This window comes from Aspergillus multicolor (genome assembly GCF_047715735.1).
Source record: "Aspergillus multicolor strain CBS 133.54 unplaced genomic scaffold BDW74scaffold_51, whole genome shotgun sequence".
Classification (NCBI taxonomy): domain Eukaryota; kingdom Fungi; phylum Ascomycota; class Eurotiomycetes; order Eurotiales; family Aspergillaceae; genus Aspergillus; species Aspergillus multicolor.
Genome location: NW_027396002.1, coordinates 73,197 through 92,502, shown reverse-complemented (window position 1 = coordinate 92,502; position 19,306 = coordinate 73,197). Strand labels below are relative to the sequence as shown.

Sequence of the window (19,306 nt, the reverse complement as noted above, 5' to 3'; positions counted from 1 at the left end):
ATATTATTAAGCCTTCTTTACTACCTAAGGCTGATAATTCTGCCTACTCTTAAAAATAACCTTAATTTATAAATAGTATTAAGGATTCTATATTTTACTTTTTTAATATTTTATAGTTTCATGGTTAAGTGTCAGTTTGTTCTCTATGCAGTTTGTTGGTTGGCAAGATAGGGTCAACTCTAGGGCATGTACTCCAGACTCTGCATTATGCACTCGGGCTGTCCCGTGGCAATCCCTGAAACGATCTTGTGATATCTGCGTAGATACCTAGTCATATACGTAGCATATCAAATCCATGTCTGCCCATCTGCGCAAGGTATACGATACATTACGAGCAACAACCAAGAACGCAACATGACGGTTATGAAGGGCAATGCATAGTTTCCGAGGCGTGGAGACAGACCAATATCCCCGTCACTATACTAACCCACACATCCTTCTCAATAGGACAAGCATACAAGTACGCAGCATCCATACCAATGCCGATATCACGACTTGGAGCATTTCGACCCGAACCCCCTTAACGAATCGGTGAAATGGTATAATCCCGAGACCTCGCTGCCAATCTACAGGCGCAATTCCGAGCCCGAGCCCGAGCCTGCCTAAACCAATCCCCACCTGAATCCTCACCATTCACGCCTTGACAATATCAACCAGCAGACCAGCCAAGCGATCAGGAATACCCAAGAACGGACAATGCCCACAAGGAAGCCGGAACTTCCCCTCCGGCCCGCCAACCTTCTGGGCAAGCATCTCCTGGAGGGACAGTGGAAGAGCCAAGTCCTGCTCACAGATAATATACGCACACGGGATATCCTGCCAAGGCTGGTAGGTGTTCTGGCCCTCAAAGACAAGGCGCGAGGTCCCAGGCGCCCGGGCGGCCCAGGTCTCCTGTTCGGCTAAGGGCAGGTCGTGCCAGATGGTGGAGTTGTCGGTGTGCACGTAGTCGCCCTGGGAATCGCATTACACGGTGTCAATATATTAAGGTACGATTTGTGGTATTGTAGCTGGGACGCCGCCGACTCACCTCGAGTTTCATCCAGGGCAGCAAGGTACCGCCCAGCGCGCCCATTAGGCTCTGTCCCTTGTCGAGCGCAAAGGCCGCCAGGTAGATCACCTTGATCACTTTGCCGTGACCTTTGTCTTTGTCTTCTTTCACTAGCCCCTCGACAGCGGAAGACGCCACAATGCCACCATACGAGTGCGCGACCACGACAATGTCCTTGCCGTCTGTGGCAAGACGAGCTAGGACATCCCGTAGGGAGGCAACGTCGTCCTCAAATGTCTTCAGTGGCGGCTCGGGATCCACGGAGGGCCGAGCAGGGCACTCGGAGGCGAAGCCGAGGGTGTAGAGCCGGGAGCGGACGGCATCAAAGACGGCAGGGGTAGACCACGCGCCGAGGGAGAAGACGATAGTTGGCTGGGTCATTGTGGTATTGTGCTGGCTTGGATGTAGAAAGTTGTAAGGTTAGCTTGTGCTGGGCTGAAATTTTGAAACAGTGTAAAGCAACGCGACTGTACGTAGATGAGCTTATATGATATGTAAGAGCAAAGACCGAAGATCCTGGATGGAGCAGTCAAACCCCGAACTCTTGAAGATGACCTATCATGGGTTGCCTGAACAGGCAATCTCCTCCGACCCCGGCCCGGCAGCCCCATGGGTCAGGGTAGGTCGGCTCTATGTCATTAACACGGTCCATGGGTCTTATCCGAATGTCACTATCCGTATCAAGCCTCTAATAATCTCAGGCACTCTGCTTAGGTTTTATACATCCGCTGTCTTATCCTTGGTGTTAACCTTATAAATCACACCTAGCTGCTTAAGCACCGCCTGCTAATAAGCAGCAGCGTTTAACTTATTCTATTTCTTGCCAGCACGCCCGTCAATAAATCAGGTAAACGCGTAAAGGTCGCGCTTGGGGATACATAAGTCATGCACAATGCAGACAGGCCTGATATAGCTAAAGGCAAAGCTATTATAGCTAAGGTCCCTCCACCAGGACCTGCGATAAAACACAATGGCTTTATTATAGTGGCTAAGGCGGGTGGTGTTTATTATCTCGCGCAGACGGGGCGGCAGGCTCGGGGTGAAGCTTAACTCGCGGTACATGGTGCTAGGGATGGAGACAATGCATTTTCTGGCGATGAACTCCGCCCCGTTCTTGGACCGGACGACGACTCTGCCAGTGGTCTTCTGGTCCTCGATCGAGGTAACGGGTGTAGAGGGGAAGAGCCGCTCGCTGCCGACGAGCGCCGCGATGCCCCCCGCGATCTCCGTCGTTCCTGCCCACGCCATGTCAGGGTTGCATTTATAGTGATAGGGCGGGGATAGGACGGATAGAGAGTGCACCTACCATTTTGCAACCGCAAATAATTCCCCCCGATCTGATCGTCCGCGCGGACTGCAAGCAGGCCATGGTTACTGCGGCAGTAGTCAATGAAGTACGCCGCCGACTCCTCGCTCAACTCGACGCCATGCATGGCCCTGGCCCAGAGATTAACCATTTGTGCCGTGGTCTTGGTCGCCCCGAGGTCGCGGACGTACTGGGATAGTAAGAACTGGTCGTGCTCGGGTCTAGGCGCCTTTTTCTTTAGAAACAGCTCCTTAATATAATTACAGAGTTACGCTTTTTATCTTCAGCAAACTACCATTATTAACCTGTTATTTGGCGTCCTAGTACCAAGTCTTGACGTTGGTGCAGAGACGTACATCCGGCACAATCCCAAATAAAAACTCTAGCTGTTCCCTCTTGTCCACTTGCATGATTGCCACCCTGTTAATTAGCTGCGGCGTGGTCTTAAGGCCGAAGTGCTAGGAATATGACCATATACACGGCTGCAGGGTATTATTTACCCAGGCGGCCTTAAGGTCTATAACACCTTTATTAGAGGCTATGGGGTTGAGGCGCTGAGGACGGGCATGGATGTTGTTGCAGAGGTTTGGAGGAGGGGGCCTTCTGGGGTTGCGGGGAGGAGGACGAGTTGTTGGAGGGAGGTCGTGGAGGGGGAGGGGTAGGCTTTGATGCTGAGTTGATAGGGACTTGCTCGCATGCTCTGCTCCTGTTGGTTATACCTGCACTGTGTGATGTTCAAACTCATGGCAGGTGGTCTCGTGCCTCCATGTCTGTGGTACTCTGTATAGTGCTATTAGGTAGTTCCACACAATTCTAGCCAAACAAAGCGATCTCTGCATGGTAAACCAGGAAGAAAGGAATAGTTGATAGGGCATTGTGTTTTGGTTTCTTTATTCAATTTCCACAGAGTAGCACAATGGACAGCCTCAGAGGGAAGAGATGCAGGACAAAAGACCTCCAGTCCATGTCAAAAAAGATCCATGAACTCCATTGTATCAATGCCCCAGGCCGTCTATAAATATGAGTAAGAAGTCAGCCGTTCAAGTCTCCTCCCGTCCACCAACTCAACTCGGGTCATCTGCGACCGTAACATACCTTAACAGAATTAAACCACTTACAGTTCCAATGCAATCCACTACAACCACAACCAACAAACCAGCAACCACGCTCCCGAACGAGTTCTACATCTCCATAGCCCCAACGCAGTGGTTCCTCGTCTACCACAAAGCCGACAGCGACCTGTGCACAGTGTACACCTGCGCGACGTGGCAAAACCCCGGAAAGGACGGGCTGCAGTATACGCACGAGATCCTGGAAACGCAAGACTTCAACCTGACGAGACTCGGTCTGAATCTCGAGCTCATCGCCGAAGTCCTCGACGACCAGTTTGATTTCCGGCGGTTCGAGACGCAGTGCGTATACGCCGTCCAGCCAGCCTCGAGCGAGCAGTATGTTTTGGATGTGCTGGAGAAAATGAGCGTCATGGGGTACGTTGGGCCCGATGTGCTGGTCAATTATACGAGGAAGATGGGAGATTGATTTGTGCAGCATGTGGAGGAGTGGGCGAGGCAGGGTCGGCAAATGAGTGACTTGCTTTGAGGACGGCCGGGCTGGACTGGACTGGATAGGTTGGGCCTGGGATAAAGCTGAGGTGAGTTGGTTGCGTAGACCGTTCCTGTCGTTACCCATGGTATGTGATAGGGGGTGTCAAGGTTAGATACTATTTTTATCGAAATAAGAAAGAAAAAGGAGAAGATTTTCTCTACCAAGCTTACCGTGTTGGCCGTAGAAGATAAGAACCGAATGTGACCGCCAAAGTGAGCAACCCTCTATAGAATTACCATAGACTTGATCAACACGTTCTGCCCATTCAGAACTACATGCCATATTGTAAGATCCGTCAGTTGACTTTGAATAAACAAGCATGGAAGTCAAATCGTCAACTTGGCCAACGCCGGAACCTTCGGCGATAAGACCCGACTTGGGGCTTTTCAGTGCGCATTTCTGTCCAGAAATCCCAACATAAATTCATCAGCCAACCACCAAAGCAACACTCTGCGTCTTCTCCTTATCCCTAAGAGCCTTGTACGCACAGCCCACGCAATCTACACAAATCGCCACCTTACGACAACTCAACATACCCACCACAAGCATCCGCTTCACATCGTCCCCCTCGACGTCAACAAGAATCTTATCTTCGTCTCTGATGAACGCACTCAGTTCTGAGCTGCCCGGATAACTGGGTCGAAGGATCTGGTATACCGATACCGCCTGCCATCTTTCTGATAGCGGAACCTGCACCGGAGCTTGCGGCTCGCCGCATTTGCACGCGACGAGATCATTAGCCAGACGCTCCAATACGCGCGAGATCCGCAGCGTGGACACGAGAACGCCCGCGCTGCGGACTCCAAAGCGGATATGCTGCGCATTGCCGCTCCAGTCTGGCTCTGCGTCGATACGAAAGCCCAAGTGCGTTGTGCTAACGGCACCGGGCTGTCTAGATAGGAGATCCATCGATGGTTCCGGGTCCAGTGGGAGCTCGAGGGACCCGACGGCGACCTGTGATTCACGGATATACCCTGCGTCGTCGACAGGAAGATTCAGGATCCGGCCCGTGCCGACGTGAAATCTGAGAGCGGCGTTTGCGTGTGTAGAGGGGCGCACAATGAACTCGGAGATCGCGAAGACGCCGTTTGCCTGCGCGCCGAAGATATCGGAAACGCGGACGTGGAAGTCATGGAAGAGGCCGGGTGTGGCACCTGCAGAGGTGAGGTTCAGTCGGCGGTTTAGGAGGCCCGCTGATGGCTGTTCGTCCAGTGGGGTGGGGTGCTCCATGCCCGTTGTCAGTTCGAGAAGTAAGCCAGTCCACTTGCTTGATTCCAGGAGTCCGCTCAGCGCAAGGCCCAGGGTTGATGCCCAACGGAACAATCTAGCATCAAGGGCATTCTCCGGTGAGAGGGCGACTTCCAAGAACTCAGAAGGTCCTTTATCTGCATCTACGGGCACCATTGGTGTTATCGATTTAAAGCACGCGCCGTAGATAGTGCCTAGGATAATTGCGGATAGTTTTAGGAGATTGCCTCGCACCTCGTTATCTTCGTAGTAGACTGGATCACCATTGCCTTGGCGATCTAGGTACTCCTTGATTCCTGTCTGTGACCAAGCCGGGTCACGGGATGATGCGGGGACGAACAGGTCCATTGCAGGACGCAGGAGGCGTGCAAGGTGGGGCGACCAGATACTAACGAGGGGTTTATGACTGTCGCGTAGGAGCTCCATATCCCTACGGACAGGCAGGTGCACATTTCCTCCGCGAGAAAGGTATGGAACTTCAACGCCTTCCTTGGCGTAGCCGAACGAGATGTTCCAAATCTCAACAAGCTCCTCCGGTGTTACATTTAGCCTGTCCCCTAGAGCGACATGTCCGAATGCAACATGCGGAATGCTTCGGATGGGGGTTACTTGGGGTCGCAGTCGAAGAGATTCCGTGTGTACCTGTGCTAGCATCAAGGGATCGGTATCGCCCACGGAGGCAACGACGAGAGCGATGTCGGCGTAGGTGCCGGTGCTCCCGGTGAATTGCTGGTACTGCGACGTCGTGTGAATGAGCTCAGATGACACAGAGATATCAAACGCAAGCTCTGACATGACAACTGCAGTTCTCCAGACATACAGAGAGCGGGTAGGATAGACTGGAACATCACGTCTATGCCGTGGTGTAACCATCCATCTCAGGGCCCCGAGCAGATGGTTGGTGTCATCTGAGCTGTGATCCAAGACTGCGCTGCGCGGTAGCTGGCCACCGATCAGTGCATCTTGTGCTTTTGTAACAAGCCCCAAGAGATGCGCTCGGTAGCTGTTACAGTCTTCCTCCTTGGCCACAGACTCCACCCAATTCCGGAGACTTGAGAGGAGAGGGCCGTCAAACTCGGGAACCTCGTCATCATGCTCGGGGTGGAGCATGCCAACGGGTATCACGTCTGCGAGGAGGGCGGTCACCTTCTGGACATCGTAGAAGCAGAGCAGCCCCGTCGTAAGCGCCCGCAAGCAGTCAATCCCAGGGTCGTTCGAGACCGCCGTCTGTGCAATCTCGCCAGGGATAGCGCGCAACTCGTCGTTCTGAACAGCAAGCCCCATTATCCGTCCAGTTTGTTTCCTCCGCTCCTGGTAGCTTAATAGGTTAAAGTTACTGCAGCATACTAGCGAAGCTTTGCTGGCCGAGAGCGATTCGATCAGCGAAAGGGACCGGCTGCGCGATTTCCACCATCCGATCGCCCCCGTAGCGAGGTAGACGGCGGTGTCAAAGCCAATGAGGTGGATTCCAATCTGGCTAAGGGGGCCGCTGCCGGAGACGTTGAAAGCGAGATTCATAGCGTTCAGGAATCTGTAGCTGAGTAAAAACCAGGCCGGGTAAGCGCCAGATTTTATTGCATCGGGCGGCCGAGGGCTTGTCACACGACCCTTCTGTGTCCAATAAGTGCAAAGTAAGCCCGTCGGTTGGCGGTGCTGCTTTCGGGAGCAAGGCTATGCGAGTGCGCTTGCACACGCCATCATGTCGCTCCGGCCATGGAAGTGGCGTCAAAATTGGCTACAGATAGACTTCCTCAAGGCGAAGATTGATGGTTAATTCCCTCCGGAGGACTGTCAGCATGTAGCAACCAGTGCTAGACCCTGAGAGCTGGACCTGTTCTTCAGCTGGTTGAGGCATCCCTTTACCGTATACGGGCATTGGCACGGCTGGGGATTAGCCTTGTTAAGAAAACGCCTAGCGGCAGCCTCGCATACTAAGGCAAGGCTCAGTCGCAGCTCAGAGATCACCCCAGTTTGCAGAGAAAGTTCGCAGACAACGTCATGAGCCAAAGTCCTGATTTGATCGTTGAATCTGCGCTAAGATCCATTACAGAAGCAATTTGAACATGGAGATCGACAATCATCGCATGGCACTACTCGTTTGGACCGGTATGGGTGATAGAGATGGCTGAGTCCCTGGTCAATTGAATCATCAGAGATCATAACCGAGGATAAAACGGGCAATTATCAACATGGTCATTCGCAGCACGGGTATGCAAGACACTCGGATCGATTGGAGCTGCAGTCGAGCAGTGGACGCGAGGCTGTCGCGAAAACACGAGATTATGCTACATTACTAAAGGGCCTAGTGTCATACGTGCCCGTGCCAGCATCCCCGGGTTTCGGATTTCGTCAGCCGTTTGTTTATCTGGGCGGCTCGACTTTATCGCAACGACCGTTGGAGACCGAGCGCCTAATCGTTGCTCCCCGCTCCAAAGGATTCATGAGGGGCTTCCATCTCTGAATCACCTACAGTAAGTCTTTCCCTCTGCCTATCCGCGATCCCAGTACTTCCTAAGCGCATAATATATGACCGTGTTATTACTAACAGAGACTGTTACAGCCTTAGATATCGCGCCTCTGGACATCGCCATCCAGGGCGAGAAAATTGCCCTTTTGGCGCCGTCTGGCTCACTGGTAAAAGAGGGTGCGGGAGTAATAAATGCGCAGGGCAGCTATGTTATAGTAAATCTAAGTATTACTTTATATAAACTTATAACTAACCAAGCCTTGACCCGGCGGTATTAACTGCCATGTTTATTCACAGGAACCGCCCCTCTTCAGCGAAGGTATATTATTTAATAACTATAAGTCTGGGTCCTGATTAGCCATCGCAGGTAGAAATACCATAATTATCACCTTTACCCTGTTAGTAAAGAATACGCCCGCCACCCCGTTAAGTATAATCCGTGATACACGCGCCCTTGCCGATGGATAATACTACTTAGACTTTAATTTCCACGTGCTAATAGGCACAGCAAGCCCCCAGGCCCTTAAGGACTTCCCTAAACTATATAAAGAAGGAATTAGCTCTGTTAAGATTTACATGACCTATCAAGCCCTGCAGCTAAAGGACGGCAACATTCTATTAGTTTTGTTGGCTGCGCGCGAAAACAAAACACTAATATAATAATTTCCTAAGGTTTTATAGGGATATTTAATATTTACGTTTTTCTATATAGCTAGTGTTAAGATAGCTTATTTTAATTATATTTATTATACTTTGTAATTTAGTCTTAAACCTGTTAGTTTATTTATACATAAAATTATGCTTATTAAATCCTTTTCATTATTTTATTAATTCCTTGGTGTCCTTTTAATAACAGGTTATAGTGTAACTTATTTACTTCTTAAACCATACTCTGTGATATTATAATTAATTTATTTTATAAAAGTATTTTGCTGTTTTTTAAAGTAAGATCCCTAATTTTATTTTTAAATATATTTATTTTTTTATTACTTCTTCTTAAGCCGTACTATAAACTTATAATTATTAATTATATATCCAGCAGCTACCTCGACATCCTGGTTAAATTTAAAAATATTTTTATTTATATAAAAATATCTATCTTAAGATTCTTAACTTTAACTATATAATTCACGCTTTAGCTTAGCATATTTATAGTATATTTTTTTATTAATATGCTTAATTTAAAAGTTATACTATAATAGCTGTTAAGCCCATCTGATTTATTATTTATTAAGTTTTTGAATTTTTATAAAGTATGTTAAGTTTTAATAATTAATTTAAATTATAACTTTATACTTTACTTACTAAAAATAGTGTCTTTACTTTTTAAATCCTTTTATAATTATTAACACTTTTTAAATTTAAGTATTATACCTTTATTTAGTATTTATTATTGATTATAAAAAGAATATAACTAGTTACAACTTCTTATTTTTATTTATTTATTCCAGGACCATTCCTATGACTTTTTAAATATATTTATTTTTATATAGTATTATAGTTTTAAGTTATAGGGCTATAAACTAGACACTTTCTTAATCTTATTTTTAATATATTATACTGCTTTTTCTTGCTTATGTCCCTATACAAAGGGTTTATTATCTTATAATAGTTTGGTAAGTGGTCATGCGTCATGCGTATAGGAAAATAGATATTTTTATATATAGTTTAAAAGTCCTCGGAATTCTTTAACTTTTTTTTATTTATTACTATTAGGTAACTTGGATTTTCGTATTATTTCTTACTCAATTCTTTATTTTTTAGTGTATATTTTATACCTAGGTATTTGATTTAATTTATATTAAATATATATTTTTTTATTATAAGTCCTGCTTTTATTAATGCTTGCATAACTTTCTTTATATAGGTGTTATATTCTTTCTTAATTTTTAAGTAAACCATGATATAATTAAAATAATAATAATCTTATTTATAAACTTTTTCAGTATATAAATCATATATCTAGTAAATTTAGCTAGTAATTACTTTAGTCTTATAAGTATAATGACCTGTTTATATAATCCTATATTTATAAGAAATACTATCTTGTGGATATTTCTAGCATATATTTATAAAATATAATAACCCTCTTAGATATTAAAAATTATTAAAATCATGGCTTTTCATAAAAGGTCCCTTTTGTGCCCTATATAAGGCGCTTAATTAGCATTACTTTATTTAAAAAGGTAATAAATAATAACTAATCATTTATTCTTGACCCATGCGCCTTTTATCTTCATTTGGCATTATTATAGGTCGCGAGGATGTATATAATCTCAACTTATAAATATATTCTGCCTTTCTAAACTTATAAATAAACTTTATTTTTACTTACATTTTTACTATTAACTTTTGGTATTATTATACCTGCGGTAACTATTTTTTAGGTATTAAGAATATTATAGCTTTAAAATAGCTGTCATGCCGCAGTAATTAAGAATAAGGTTTTATAGATAATTTAATATATTTATATTATTTCTTTAAAAGTTTTTTAAAGTACTTTAGGAAGTTCCTTTTTATACTTTTTTCTTAGGTTTAATTATACAGCCTTTTATTTTATTTTATTTTTTTGAATTTTAAGTCCTGCGTTACCTTCCGCGGCTTATTTTTATTTTACTTTTCCAGAGCTTCCCTTATGCTTCTTTGGTAACTTAGATTTATGTTTTTTATAAATATTTTTTTTTATTTTCAACTAAGTGTTATTAATTAGCACTTCTTTAGTTATCTAGCTAATATTTAGGTTTTATTAGGTAAGCCATGTTATTTTAATAACTATATCATAAAACCTTAAGAGGTGGTTGGCATAACTTTAAATATAATATTCCTAATATATCATCCATTCTTTATGAGTATATTATTAGTTACAAGCTCGGGTCCTTAATAAATTATTTTTTTTTAAATTTAAAGATTCTTTAGTATTCTTCTATAAACTTTTATACTAAATGGTGTATCTTAATAAATCCTTTATTATTAAACTACTCAAAGTACCCTAAGTCTAGCAAGATTCTTGCATGCTTTTTATTTAATTATACTATAATAATAATTAATATAATATTCTTAATTATAACCAGTGCTACTTCTTTTAGGTATTAATAGTAATATTATTATTATGCTTTAATCTATCTTGTTGGCTGGAATTAACCTGTTATTTTGTGGTGAAATATGCAGTTCCTAATTTTATGGTTATAATGGTAAAGTTTTACATAATTCAGGTGTCCTAATTTTATTTCGGCATAATCATAGTTGCCATTGTCGAGGGGGTAATTATAATTTCGTTATGTAATTATTTTTAGTGCTTGTGGTTTTTAATAACATAATTCTTTGATTTTACAGTGTTACAGATACTTATTATTATAGTATTTTATTTAGTTAATATTTTAGTCTGCCTTCTTGCTTAATTTAGGATAGTATCTGCAAAAGTAATTTTATATAACCTAGGCTTTACTGCATAGGGTTATTTTTTATTTATTCAATAATTACTTATATTCTTCCGCGAATTTAATATTAACTTACCCATAAACAGGGTATTTCAAAAATATTTAATCTTTATATTTATTATATTTTACTATATAATCATGCCATATTTAGCTAGACTCTTCCCAGTGAACTACTCGTGCTGATTTATAGCTGCAAGGTTTATTTTCTTTAATGTTACTACCAAACAGGGTTTGTATCTATATTTCACAAGTTCTATAATAACTTATAACTATTTTATTACTATTTAAAACTATTAAAGGCGTCTGGAACTCTTCCTTCAAATTTAAAGGGATCTTATTACTTATTCATAAGTGATCTTCTTTTTGCTTCCCAAGAGGTTAGTTTATAAAGCATTTATATTTGCTTAATATTATATTTAGCCTTCCTTTAAGATCCGTGCAGCATCCTACTGGTTCTTTTACATTGTTATCAGTAATAATGTTAACTTCTTTTCTATTTTTAAGTTCTCGCATGTTGTTATCAATATTTTTAAGTATTTCTTTATTAATTTTCTTAGGGTTTTTTATGTACTGCTGGACCTTTATTTATACTTAGCTAATTTTTTAATCAATTTATCCATGGATTATACTAATCCCTTTTATTATTGAATGATATTCTCAAGCATTTCCTTCTCCATAATATCCAGAAATTTAGGTTTGATTATTGCATAGGCAGTGTGTATTTCTAAATTATAGGTGGCTGGTTTATGATTTTAGTGCTTTACTTAACAGTATTTCTTGATATGCGCGGGTTTTTCCATATTTAAAGCATTTTTCTTAAAATTACTTTTTTCCCTTGCCATCCTTTTGTTTTCTAGTGGTAATGGCAGCATTTATTTTTATATTTTATTTTTATTATATTACAGGTTTTACTTGTTTCTTCCTGCCTTATATATATGATTTTATTATTTTTATACTAATATTTATCGTACCATGTTTTTATTTATAATACCGCGTTAATAAGTTTATTAAGGGTCTTTAGTAAATTATTAAGTATAACGAACTAGTCCTTAATCTTGCTTTTAAGACCCTTATGATATTTTAATATAAGGGCTAACTTATTCTAGATTAAATTTAAGGTTATTTAGTAAGACTTTGCGGTGTATTTACTAATAAGCTATTTACCTTGGTATAATATGTCCATCTTGCCTTAAGTGGTTTATTTCAGGTTTCGATTATGAAATACTTTAAAAATTTATGCTTCAAAGTTTTTATAGTTTTCGAAGATTTTCTTTATTATTAGCTTTTTATCTTTCGCACCATGCTTTTAAAAGTCTCGCATGTATGGCTTAAATTAATTAAATGCAGGTCCCTTAAGGTACATACCTATAAATATAACTCTATTATATTTATTAGCTTTGCTAAGGTTATTGATACACAGGTACATGCTTATTAATATTAAATAACTTTCTAAAGATAATTCCTTTCCTTTAAATAACACTATTTTATTAACTTCAATACCCTTAAAGCTTTTTAACGCGTTAAGCTTATTAGCTAATATATTAATTACTTTTTTACAACACTTTAACTCCTAAGCAGGGGTAGGACAGGTTACAGTCACCTGCTATGTCTAAAAAGTTTAAGTATTTATAATAATAGTAAATATTTTTAAATCTCTTATACTTAAGATTTATTATTATTAAGTAAAGCCTGCTAATCTATCTTAAACTAGTGGGATTTAAGAATATTTTATATGTAACAGTAGAAGGTAAAGGTCTCAAGGTTAAAAAGCTTATATAAAAAACTAAATAAAAACTAAAAGGTAGGATAGCTTATTTTTAAAAACAATAAATAATAATTAATATTTAATACTATAAATATAGTCCTTTAATATATAATATTAATTATAGTATTTTGCTTTAACAAGTATAACAGCCAAGAGGTTATTATATTAATACTACTATATTCTTATAATTAAAGCAGATAATCCATGGCTCTGGTTCCTGACGTGACAGCCCGTCACATTTGTATTGGTAAGGCAGATCTATTGGCTGACAGCAGTCCATGCTGGCCGCGTTCCTTGACAAGAATAATTTATTAAGTAATTACTCTTTATCTTTTTTAAATTTTATTTTAAGCTATAACCAGCTTTTACTACTTATTATTCAAAGTCTTTAAGTTAAAATTAATATATTTATTATTTTTAGCATAAACATATTCACTATAATAATTATTAAGATTAGAATTAATATAAGACTTTTGCAGAAAGGTGTATCAAGCACAGGGGAATATTATTATAAAATATCTATTAAGAATTTATTTATAAAAGGGTTGTCTTTACACTAACAAAAGCTACTATGCTAAAAATATTAGTGTTGGCCCATAAGAAAATATCTAGGTATTAAGTAAAAAACTTATTTACAGGCGCCGCGCTACTTAAAGAATTTTTGGGGATAAAAAACCTAAAAACGGGGGATTATTAAGGAACATGGCTAACACGGACTAATATTAATTTATAAATTTATTTTTATAATATAATATAACTAGTTATCATGTTAGGAACTAGAGTTACGGGATAATCCACCTTAATTATATTAAGGTATAATGCTAGTCCAGGAAGGGACTATAGTTATATTAATAGTAGAATATTATTAAATTATTAATTTCAAATATTATATTACCAGTCTAAATGATTAAATATATAATTTAATAAAACCATGTATTTAAAAGACTTTTATTTTAATATTAAATAGTTTTAGTTATTATTTATTATTTTTAAAAACCAAGGTACCCTACTTTTTATTTTTATTTAGTCTTTTATATTAGCTCTTTAACCTTAGGACCTATACCTTCTACTCTTACGCATAGAATGTCCTTAAATCCCACTGGTTTAAGACGGATCGGCAGGCTTTATCTAACAGTCCTAGTAGCTGAAGGTAAGGCTAATGGTGAACACCACACAGCTCAAGTGCATTCCTGCTGCTTAAGACTAAAAATAAGTTGCTAATAGTCTTGCCTATATTACTACTGTCACTAAGGGAGCTTCAAGCGTGGTGGCTATTTATGTTAAATAATATATTAATACCTTTAACAAGTTAAATAATCCTAACTTGGTGGTTTAAGTAATAAACAGGATATTACTAATAAGGATATTAAATTAATGCTTTGAGTTATCACTAAGAGCTCTAGTCCTATGCTTAACCTAAGGTATTAAATAAAAATATGATAGTATAAAACCTATTTTTACGTGATAATTTAGTAATATAAGTTAAAAGCTCCTTAGTTATCTTTCCTTAAATAAGTGGACAAAGCCTAAGCATTTGGCTAATATATAAGAAGATTTTATAATAGGACTTTTATAATCTCTTATACTAAGCATAATATATTTATCCCAAGAAGCCTAAAGAGAAAATCTAATCCTATATTAAAGTATTCATCTAGCAAATTTATAAAATTTATAAAGAACTTAAGACTTCGAACTCCCTAACTACCTAGTAATTATAAAATTTAATAAAAGCAACCTTTACATGGTGCAAGGCCCTGCTTATAGCTAATTACATGTTTAAGCTTAAAAGCGCAGGGGACATGTGGTAGGTCATGGCAGCTATTAAGACTTTATATTGACTAAAGAAAAGGTGGTTGTTCAAGAATTACCCAGGACCTTATTATAGTTATAAGCTAGTATTAATATTTTTTTTGCTAAATTAGCTGTTTGAAGGGAGGATGGGCGATTACTTTGTTAACGACAATGTCAGTGCGCGAAGTATGGCCGCTCGCAATCCAGACATATCAGTGGTCATGGAAATGGTTACGGACGGCGGCGAGATTCCGTGGAGTGTATAGTACACCGAGACAGCAAGCATCACTCCGGCTGTTCTCAAGAAGCAACGCCGGTTCTGTGCAGCGCTTGAGAAGGCCATGGATTGGGTGCTTTCCAACGATGCGGAAACTTACAAAGAGGAAGTCGTGAAGATTTTCCCTACAATTTCACCACAGCTTCTGATTGATATCACCAATGTATACCGCAGAAATGAGATGTGGACGACGCCTACCGTGACGAGGTTTGGCTTCGACAGATGGCAGCAGGGACTAGCGGATGGGAGACTCATACAGGAGCCCTTTGCGTACGAGGATATCGTTAACGAGAAAGCAACTAGTTCTGACCAACACAGGGCATAACGATAATTGTGAATCGAATTTCCAGGCACAAGTTGTTAGCATTCCTGCCATCTATACCCCCAACCCATCGACGTCTGCAAGGCTCTCACCGTCAGTAAACCGTGCCATCCAATCTTCGAGATCCCCATAATCCTCGGCATGATGTAGATTTCGGTCATGGTCAACTGACGCACTCTGCCCTAAACTCTCAATCTCCTGTAGCATCTTCAAATGGCCTTTTGCAGCTAAGCTACCTGACTGCATCATGTATCGGACAAGCTCCTTGCCGGAATCATATAGGATTGCGTCCTCTGGCCGTAGAGGGAACAATCCTGGTCGTCGAGCATTTACGCAGATCGCTAAGGCGATCATTACGAGACTGATGAATAGGTAGACATTCTCCATGAGGCCCAGTCGCGCTGGTCATTTGTCAGGAATCAGTTGTAAGGGGTTGAATGGACAGAGGGAAGGTGAGAGGCCTGGTGTCGGCGAGCAGAAGATGAAACCCATGGAGATATACGTACCTAGTATGCCGTGGGAATGGACGTTGAGAAGGGTACATATGGTGGACCGCGCAGCCTCAAGGCAAATCCGGTTCACCTCATCGATCCCATCGTTTGGGCAATTCCCGTCACCTTGACCTGGTTTAGGGCTTGTATATACACTAACAGCCTTCTTCAAATGACCGGGCGCAGAAGTAGTATGATACACTTGAGAGCCAGCTGCAAATAACACCACGAGAGGGCGATGATACCTGATTATACCGAAGATGGAGGTTCGCCAGCGACCCGATGCAAGGGAGAGACTCCATCGTCTGAGGATCCCTCTTTGCGACTTTCAGAGCCATATCGTCTGGCAAGGCTGCCTTCCAAGCCTGAAGCCTCCTCAGCATTGACTGTATGGCATTTTCCATGTCCAACTCTTCACCACCCAGATGTGTGAGATTACCAGCTTGAATAATCGTAAGTTGGATGCGAGCCGTGAGATATGCTGGATCTGAAAATTGCGCAACCTCATCAGCGCTGAGGTGCATCTGCGATGGATATTCCAAGTTGGTGTGTTCGACTCGAAGGCTGGGTAAAAGGCCCCTTTGCGTGCTGACCATATGGTCCAGGCAAAAGGCGGACCACCACGTCCGCTTCCGACGCTCGAGTTCCACCGCGGTGCAGTGGTTGGAAATATCGACTTTGTGTAACTGCAACAGAATGCATAGCCTGACAGTTAACCCAGTATACATGTATGCTGCCTTCTGTCTGTTTAGCTGGTTCGAGTATAATGCCTGGTTTGCGTACGTGCCGATCAGCAATTGGTCATGGAGAAACATGCGAAGAAAAGCTTACTATTAGGTTCAGAACCTCTATATCACTGATAGATGCGTTTTCGTAGCATATACTGTGTAATCTCAGCGCTTGTTCGAAGAAATCAGTTCCAGGCGGAGGGTTGGGCTCAGCCGTTGTGCCGTTGTCGGATTCAGGACCTGGATTTGCGGACTCCCCAAGGGCGAGGACCACCAACAGCTTGCATAGCCAGGTCCTGTCTTTGGACGATGAAGAGTCTGGTGATGTATACGTTAGTTCCAGCTGTTTGCGGAACTTATCAGTAGAAACCCATGCCAGTCATAGCCAAAATAAATCATAAATTGGTCAAGGAGGCGAAGAACGTATGGATATGGTGGAAGCCTCAACGTGTATTTTTCTTCTTTACGATGCGTCAGCGATAACCCAACAATAATTCGAAGGACGTACGGATAGTGTCAAGGTCTAGAGTGAAATACTCATACTCGGGGTCTGCCTCATCTCCAGATTGGGATTTGGGACTCTGAAGGTGCCGCAAAGTTGACATGACAGTCTTCCCAATTGAGCTACCACCATCCATCAAGAGCCCTGAGCTCGTGGCGTCGCCACCGAAAGTGCCTCCTCTAGCACTCGGGGCAGGCAGCGCTGTCTTAGGGGTCCTGACCCCAGACTCGAGATTCCTGAGGTAGCTTTCGCATACGGTGACCTTGCGGTCGCGGACTGCGTAAGTGCACGGCTGGTTCGACAGGGCGCAGTTCTGGCATGGTCGCTCTTTCATACTTGTTAGTAACAGGTCCTCTGGTAATCACAATCAGGGAGGAGGGCATTGGGTACCTCGCGAGCACTTTACCTTCTACCGGTGGCATCGATGGCAGGATGACCCCCTATACTCGGTCCTTGTGCGTTTTGGGGGCATCATACACATTTGGAGGCTACCTTGCCTGAATAGGGTCACCTTTATACATATATTGCGAGAACAGATATTGGTTGGCGTGATAAGCAAATACTTATGATAAGCCTCCCCACGCATCTAGGCCGCGGTCAAAGTTGGAGTAATTGACGGTATCAAATATACACTAGTCATTACCCGCTAGTTGGAGTTGTTCACCTATCAGCCCGGTGATTATTTCAGGTAGGCCAATTATATAAAAAAGAAAGTTGCCTTAGCACCCAAGTTGTAGAGTAATATGGTAGGTTTTGACTCTAGCGAGCCCTAAGCGGGCAGTGTATATAAGCCTTGATCAACTGCGGTTTTCCTTTATCTAGACTATAGTGAGAAGGAACAGAAAGTCACCTACACATTAACCCGTCCCATTTACTTTTATACCCTGTACAAAAAACGAATCACTGGGTTGCAGGTATGTATGTATATATGATTAAGGCACTGGCGAGTCCCCGTTCATAACCAAGCCAGATCCCGAAGCGCTTCATGGTACTAAGAATGCCTATACGGCTCATACGCACCGGGCTGCGCAGGCATTATAACATGCTGTATCGGATACTGCGGTGCCTGAGCAACATGCGGCCCAGGAGCCGGAGGCACCGCAATCGGATCGTACCCGTACGCCGTGCTGTTCGGCAACCCAGCCCTATCCCGACCACGATCACGGCCACCACAGCAGCAGCAGCTGACCAGCCAGAAGAAACAACCCAAAAAGGCCAGGACAACAGCCAACCACGTTAGGGCGAAGACATGCCTGCCTATGTTCCCATGGACACCGAATGATTCCAACTCAGCGTTGACGGCCGCCGTCAGGGTCGCAAAGAGCGCTGTGGCTGTGATTGACGCAGCAGTCGTGAAAACTGCCGATACGCCCGCAATAAGCCACACGAAGAACGTACCCAGTCTGCTACAGAACGCGAGCGCTCCGATGAGTAGCTGCAGGGCTGTTGCGCAGATGGCCAGGAGGTACAGGATTTCCATCCATAGAGAGACCTTGTGGTATGTGGAGATCGGCTTCTGGAGGGAGGACGGGAAGAGGTCATCCGAGTTGGATGTCGTCGAGTTCAAGTCCCAGACCTCGATCGGGTCAAACCAGAACCCGCCCACTGGTTTGGAGCAGTGCGTGGCGTGGTAGTCATTGTCTGCGGTGATTGTTCCAGCGCAGTAGCCCCAGAGACCGATGGCGTAAAAGTCGTGTAGAGTGTCGGAGTGACCGAGCGCGGTGGCTAATTTGGTTGCTGTGCCATTCTCGATGTGGTCGAGGGTCGTGCCGAGGAGGGAGTCCGAGGTTGTAGTGAGGTTTTTAAAATTCACTCGGTAGAAGTAGAGGTTTGCATTATGGGGCTTGATACAACTGAGGCTGACGATGAGGAGGCAGATAAGGGATGCCGAAGCGAGAGCAGCAGGGACGAGGACGGACGCAATGCGGAAAAGAGAAGTCATGGTGACCTGGACTTGGAAGACAAGTTGACGAGAGTGTGGAATTGTGGTGGGACTGGCGGTTTATATACCTGGGCCTAGGTAGATACCTAGGTATGGTAGCCGCGTTTAGAGCTTGATACGAACTTCCTGGTCGAGCAGAGCAGACAGTGGAGCAAAAATAATTCAGCCGTAGATGAGCCGCGCTGGACAAGACGATATCATGTGCTTACATGTCAGAGCTACCATAAGACATGGGCAGGGTTCCACTTTACTCGTTGTTCCGCGGAAGGCTCTGGTCGAAATCTCTCTCTAATACCTTGGTGGGCTTGAACAGAGTGCCATTTCTCATCTGTGGACTTGCACAGTTTTCAGATCAACGGCCTCGTACCCTGAAAGGG

At 42.6% G+C, this 19,306-nt stretch overlaps 6 protein-coding genes across 6 annotated transcripts; 1 reads left to right on the top strand and 5 right to left on the bottom strand.

Moving 5' to 3' along the window:
* Positions 1-633: 633 nt before the first annotated feature.
* On the bottom strand, positions 634-1,429 carry BDW74DRAFT_183846 (alpha/beta hydrolase; the record flags this gene model as incomplete). The annotated part of the gene is made up of 2 exons (XM_073730631.1): positions 634-951; positions 1,028-1,429. 2 exons carry the CDS (start codon positions 1,427-1,429, stop codon positions 634-636), a joined length of 720 nt encoding a protein of 239 aa, XP_073578040.1.
* Positions 1,430-1,891: 462 nt separating this feature from the next.
* On the bottom strand, positions 1,892-2,764 carry BDW74DRAFT_183845 (uncharacterized protein; the record flags this gene model as incomplete). Its single annotated transcript, XM_073730630.1, has 3 exons — positions 1,892-2,283; positions 2,355-2,604; positions 2,711-2,764. The coding sequence occupies 3 exons, from the start codon at positions 2,762-2,764 to the stop codon at positions 1,892-1,894; spliced, it is 696 nt and encodes a 231-aa protein (XP_073578039.1).
* A 446-nt stretch (positions 2,765-3,210) lies between these two features.
* Positions 3,211-4,214, bottom strand: BDW74DRAFT_116402 (uncharacterized protein). The gene is made up of 2 exons (XM_073721921.1): positions 3,450-4,214; positions 3,211-3,366 (listed from the first exon to the last, which is right to left on the bottom strand). The coding sequence occupies exons 1-2, from the start codon at positions 4,041-4,043 to the stop codon at positions 3,322-3,324; spliced, it is 639 nt and encodes a 212-aa protein (XP_073578038.1). The 5' UTR covers positions 4,044-4,214; the 3' UTR covers positions 3,211-3,321.
* A 171-nt stretch (positions 4,215-4,385) lies between these two features.
* BDW74DRAFT_183843 (uncharacterized protein) lies at positions 4,386-6,725 on the bottom strand (the record flags this gene model as incomplete). The annotated part of the gene is made up of 1 exon (XM_073730629.1): positions 4,386-6,725. The coding sequence occupies one exon, from the start codon at positions 6,723-6,725 to the stop codon at positions 4,386-4,388; it is 2,340 nt and encodes a 779-aa protein (XP_073578037.1).
* Positions 6,726-14,838: 8,113 nt separating this feature from the next.
* BDW74DRAFT_183842 (uncharacterized protein) lies at positions 14,839-15,269 on the top strand (the record flags this gene model as incomplete). The annotated part of the gene is made up of 2 exons (XM_073730628.1): positions 14,839-14,853; positions 14,934-15,269. 2 exons carry the CDS (start codon positions 14,839-14,841, stop codon positions 15,267-15,269), a joined length of 351 nt encoding a protein of 116 aa, XP_073578036.1.
* A 51-nt stretch (positions 15,270-15,320) lies between these two features.
* BDW74DRAFT_183841 (SUR7/PalI family-domain-containing protein) lies at positions 15,321-18,929 on the bottom strand (the record flags this gene model as incomplete). The annotated part of the gene is made up of 5 exons (XM_073730627.1): positions 15,321-15,667; positions 15,918-16,527; positions 16,589-16,803; positions 16,994-17,314; positions 18,008-18,929. The coding sequence occupies 5 exons, from the start codon at positions 18,927-18,929 to the stop codon at positions 15,321-15,323; spliced, it is 2,415 nt and encodes an 804-aa protein (XP_073578035.1).
* Positions 18,930-19,306: the final 377 nt, after the last annotated feature.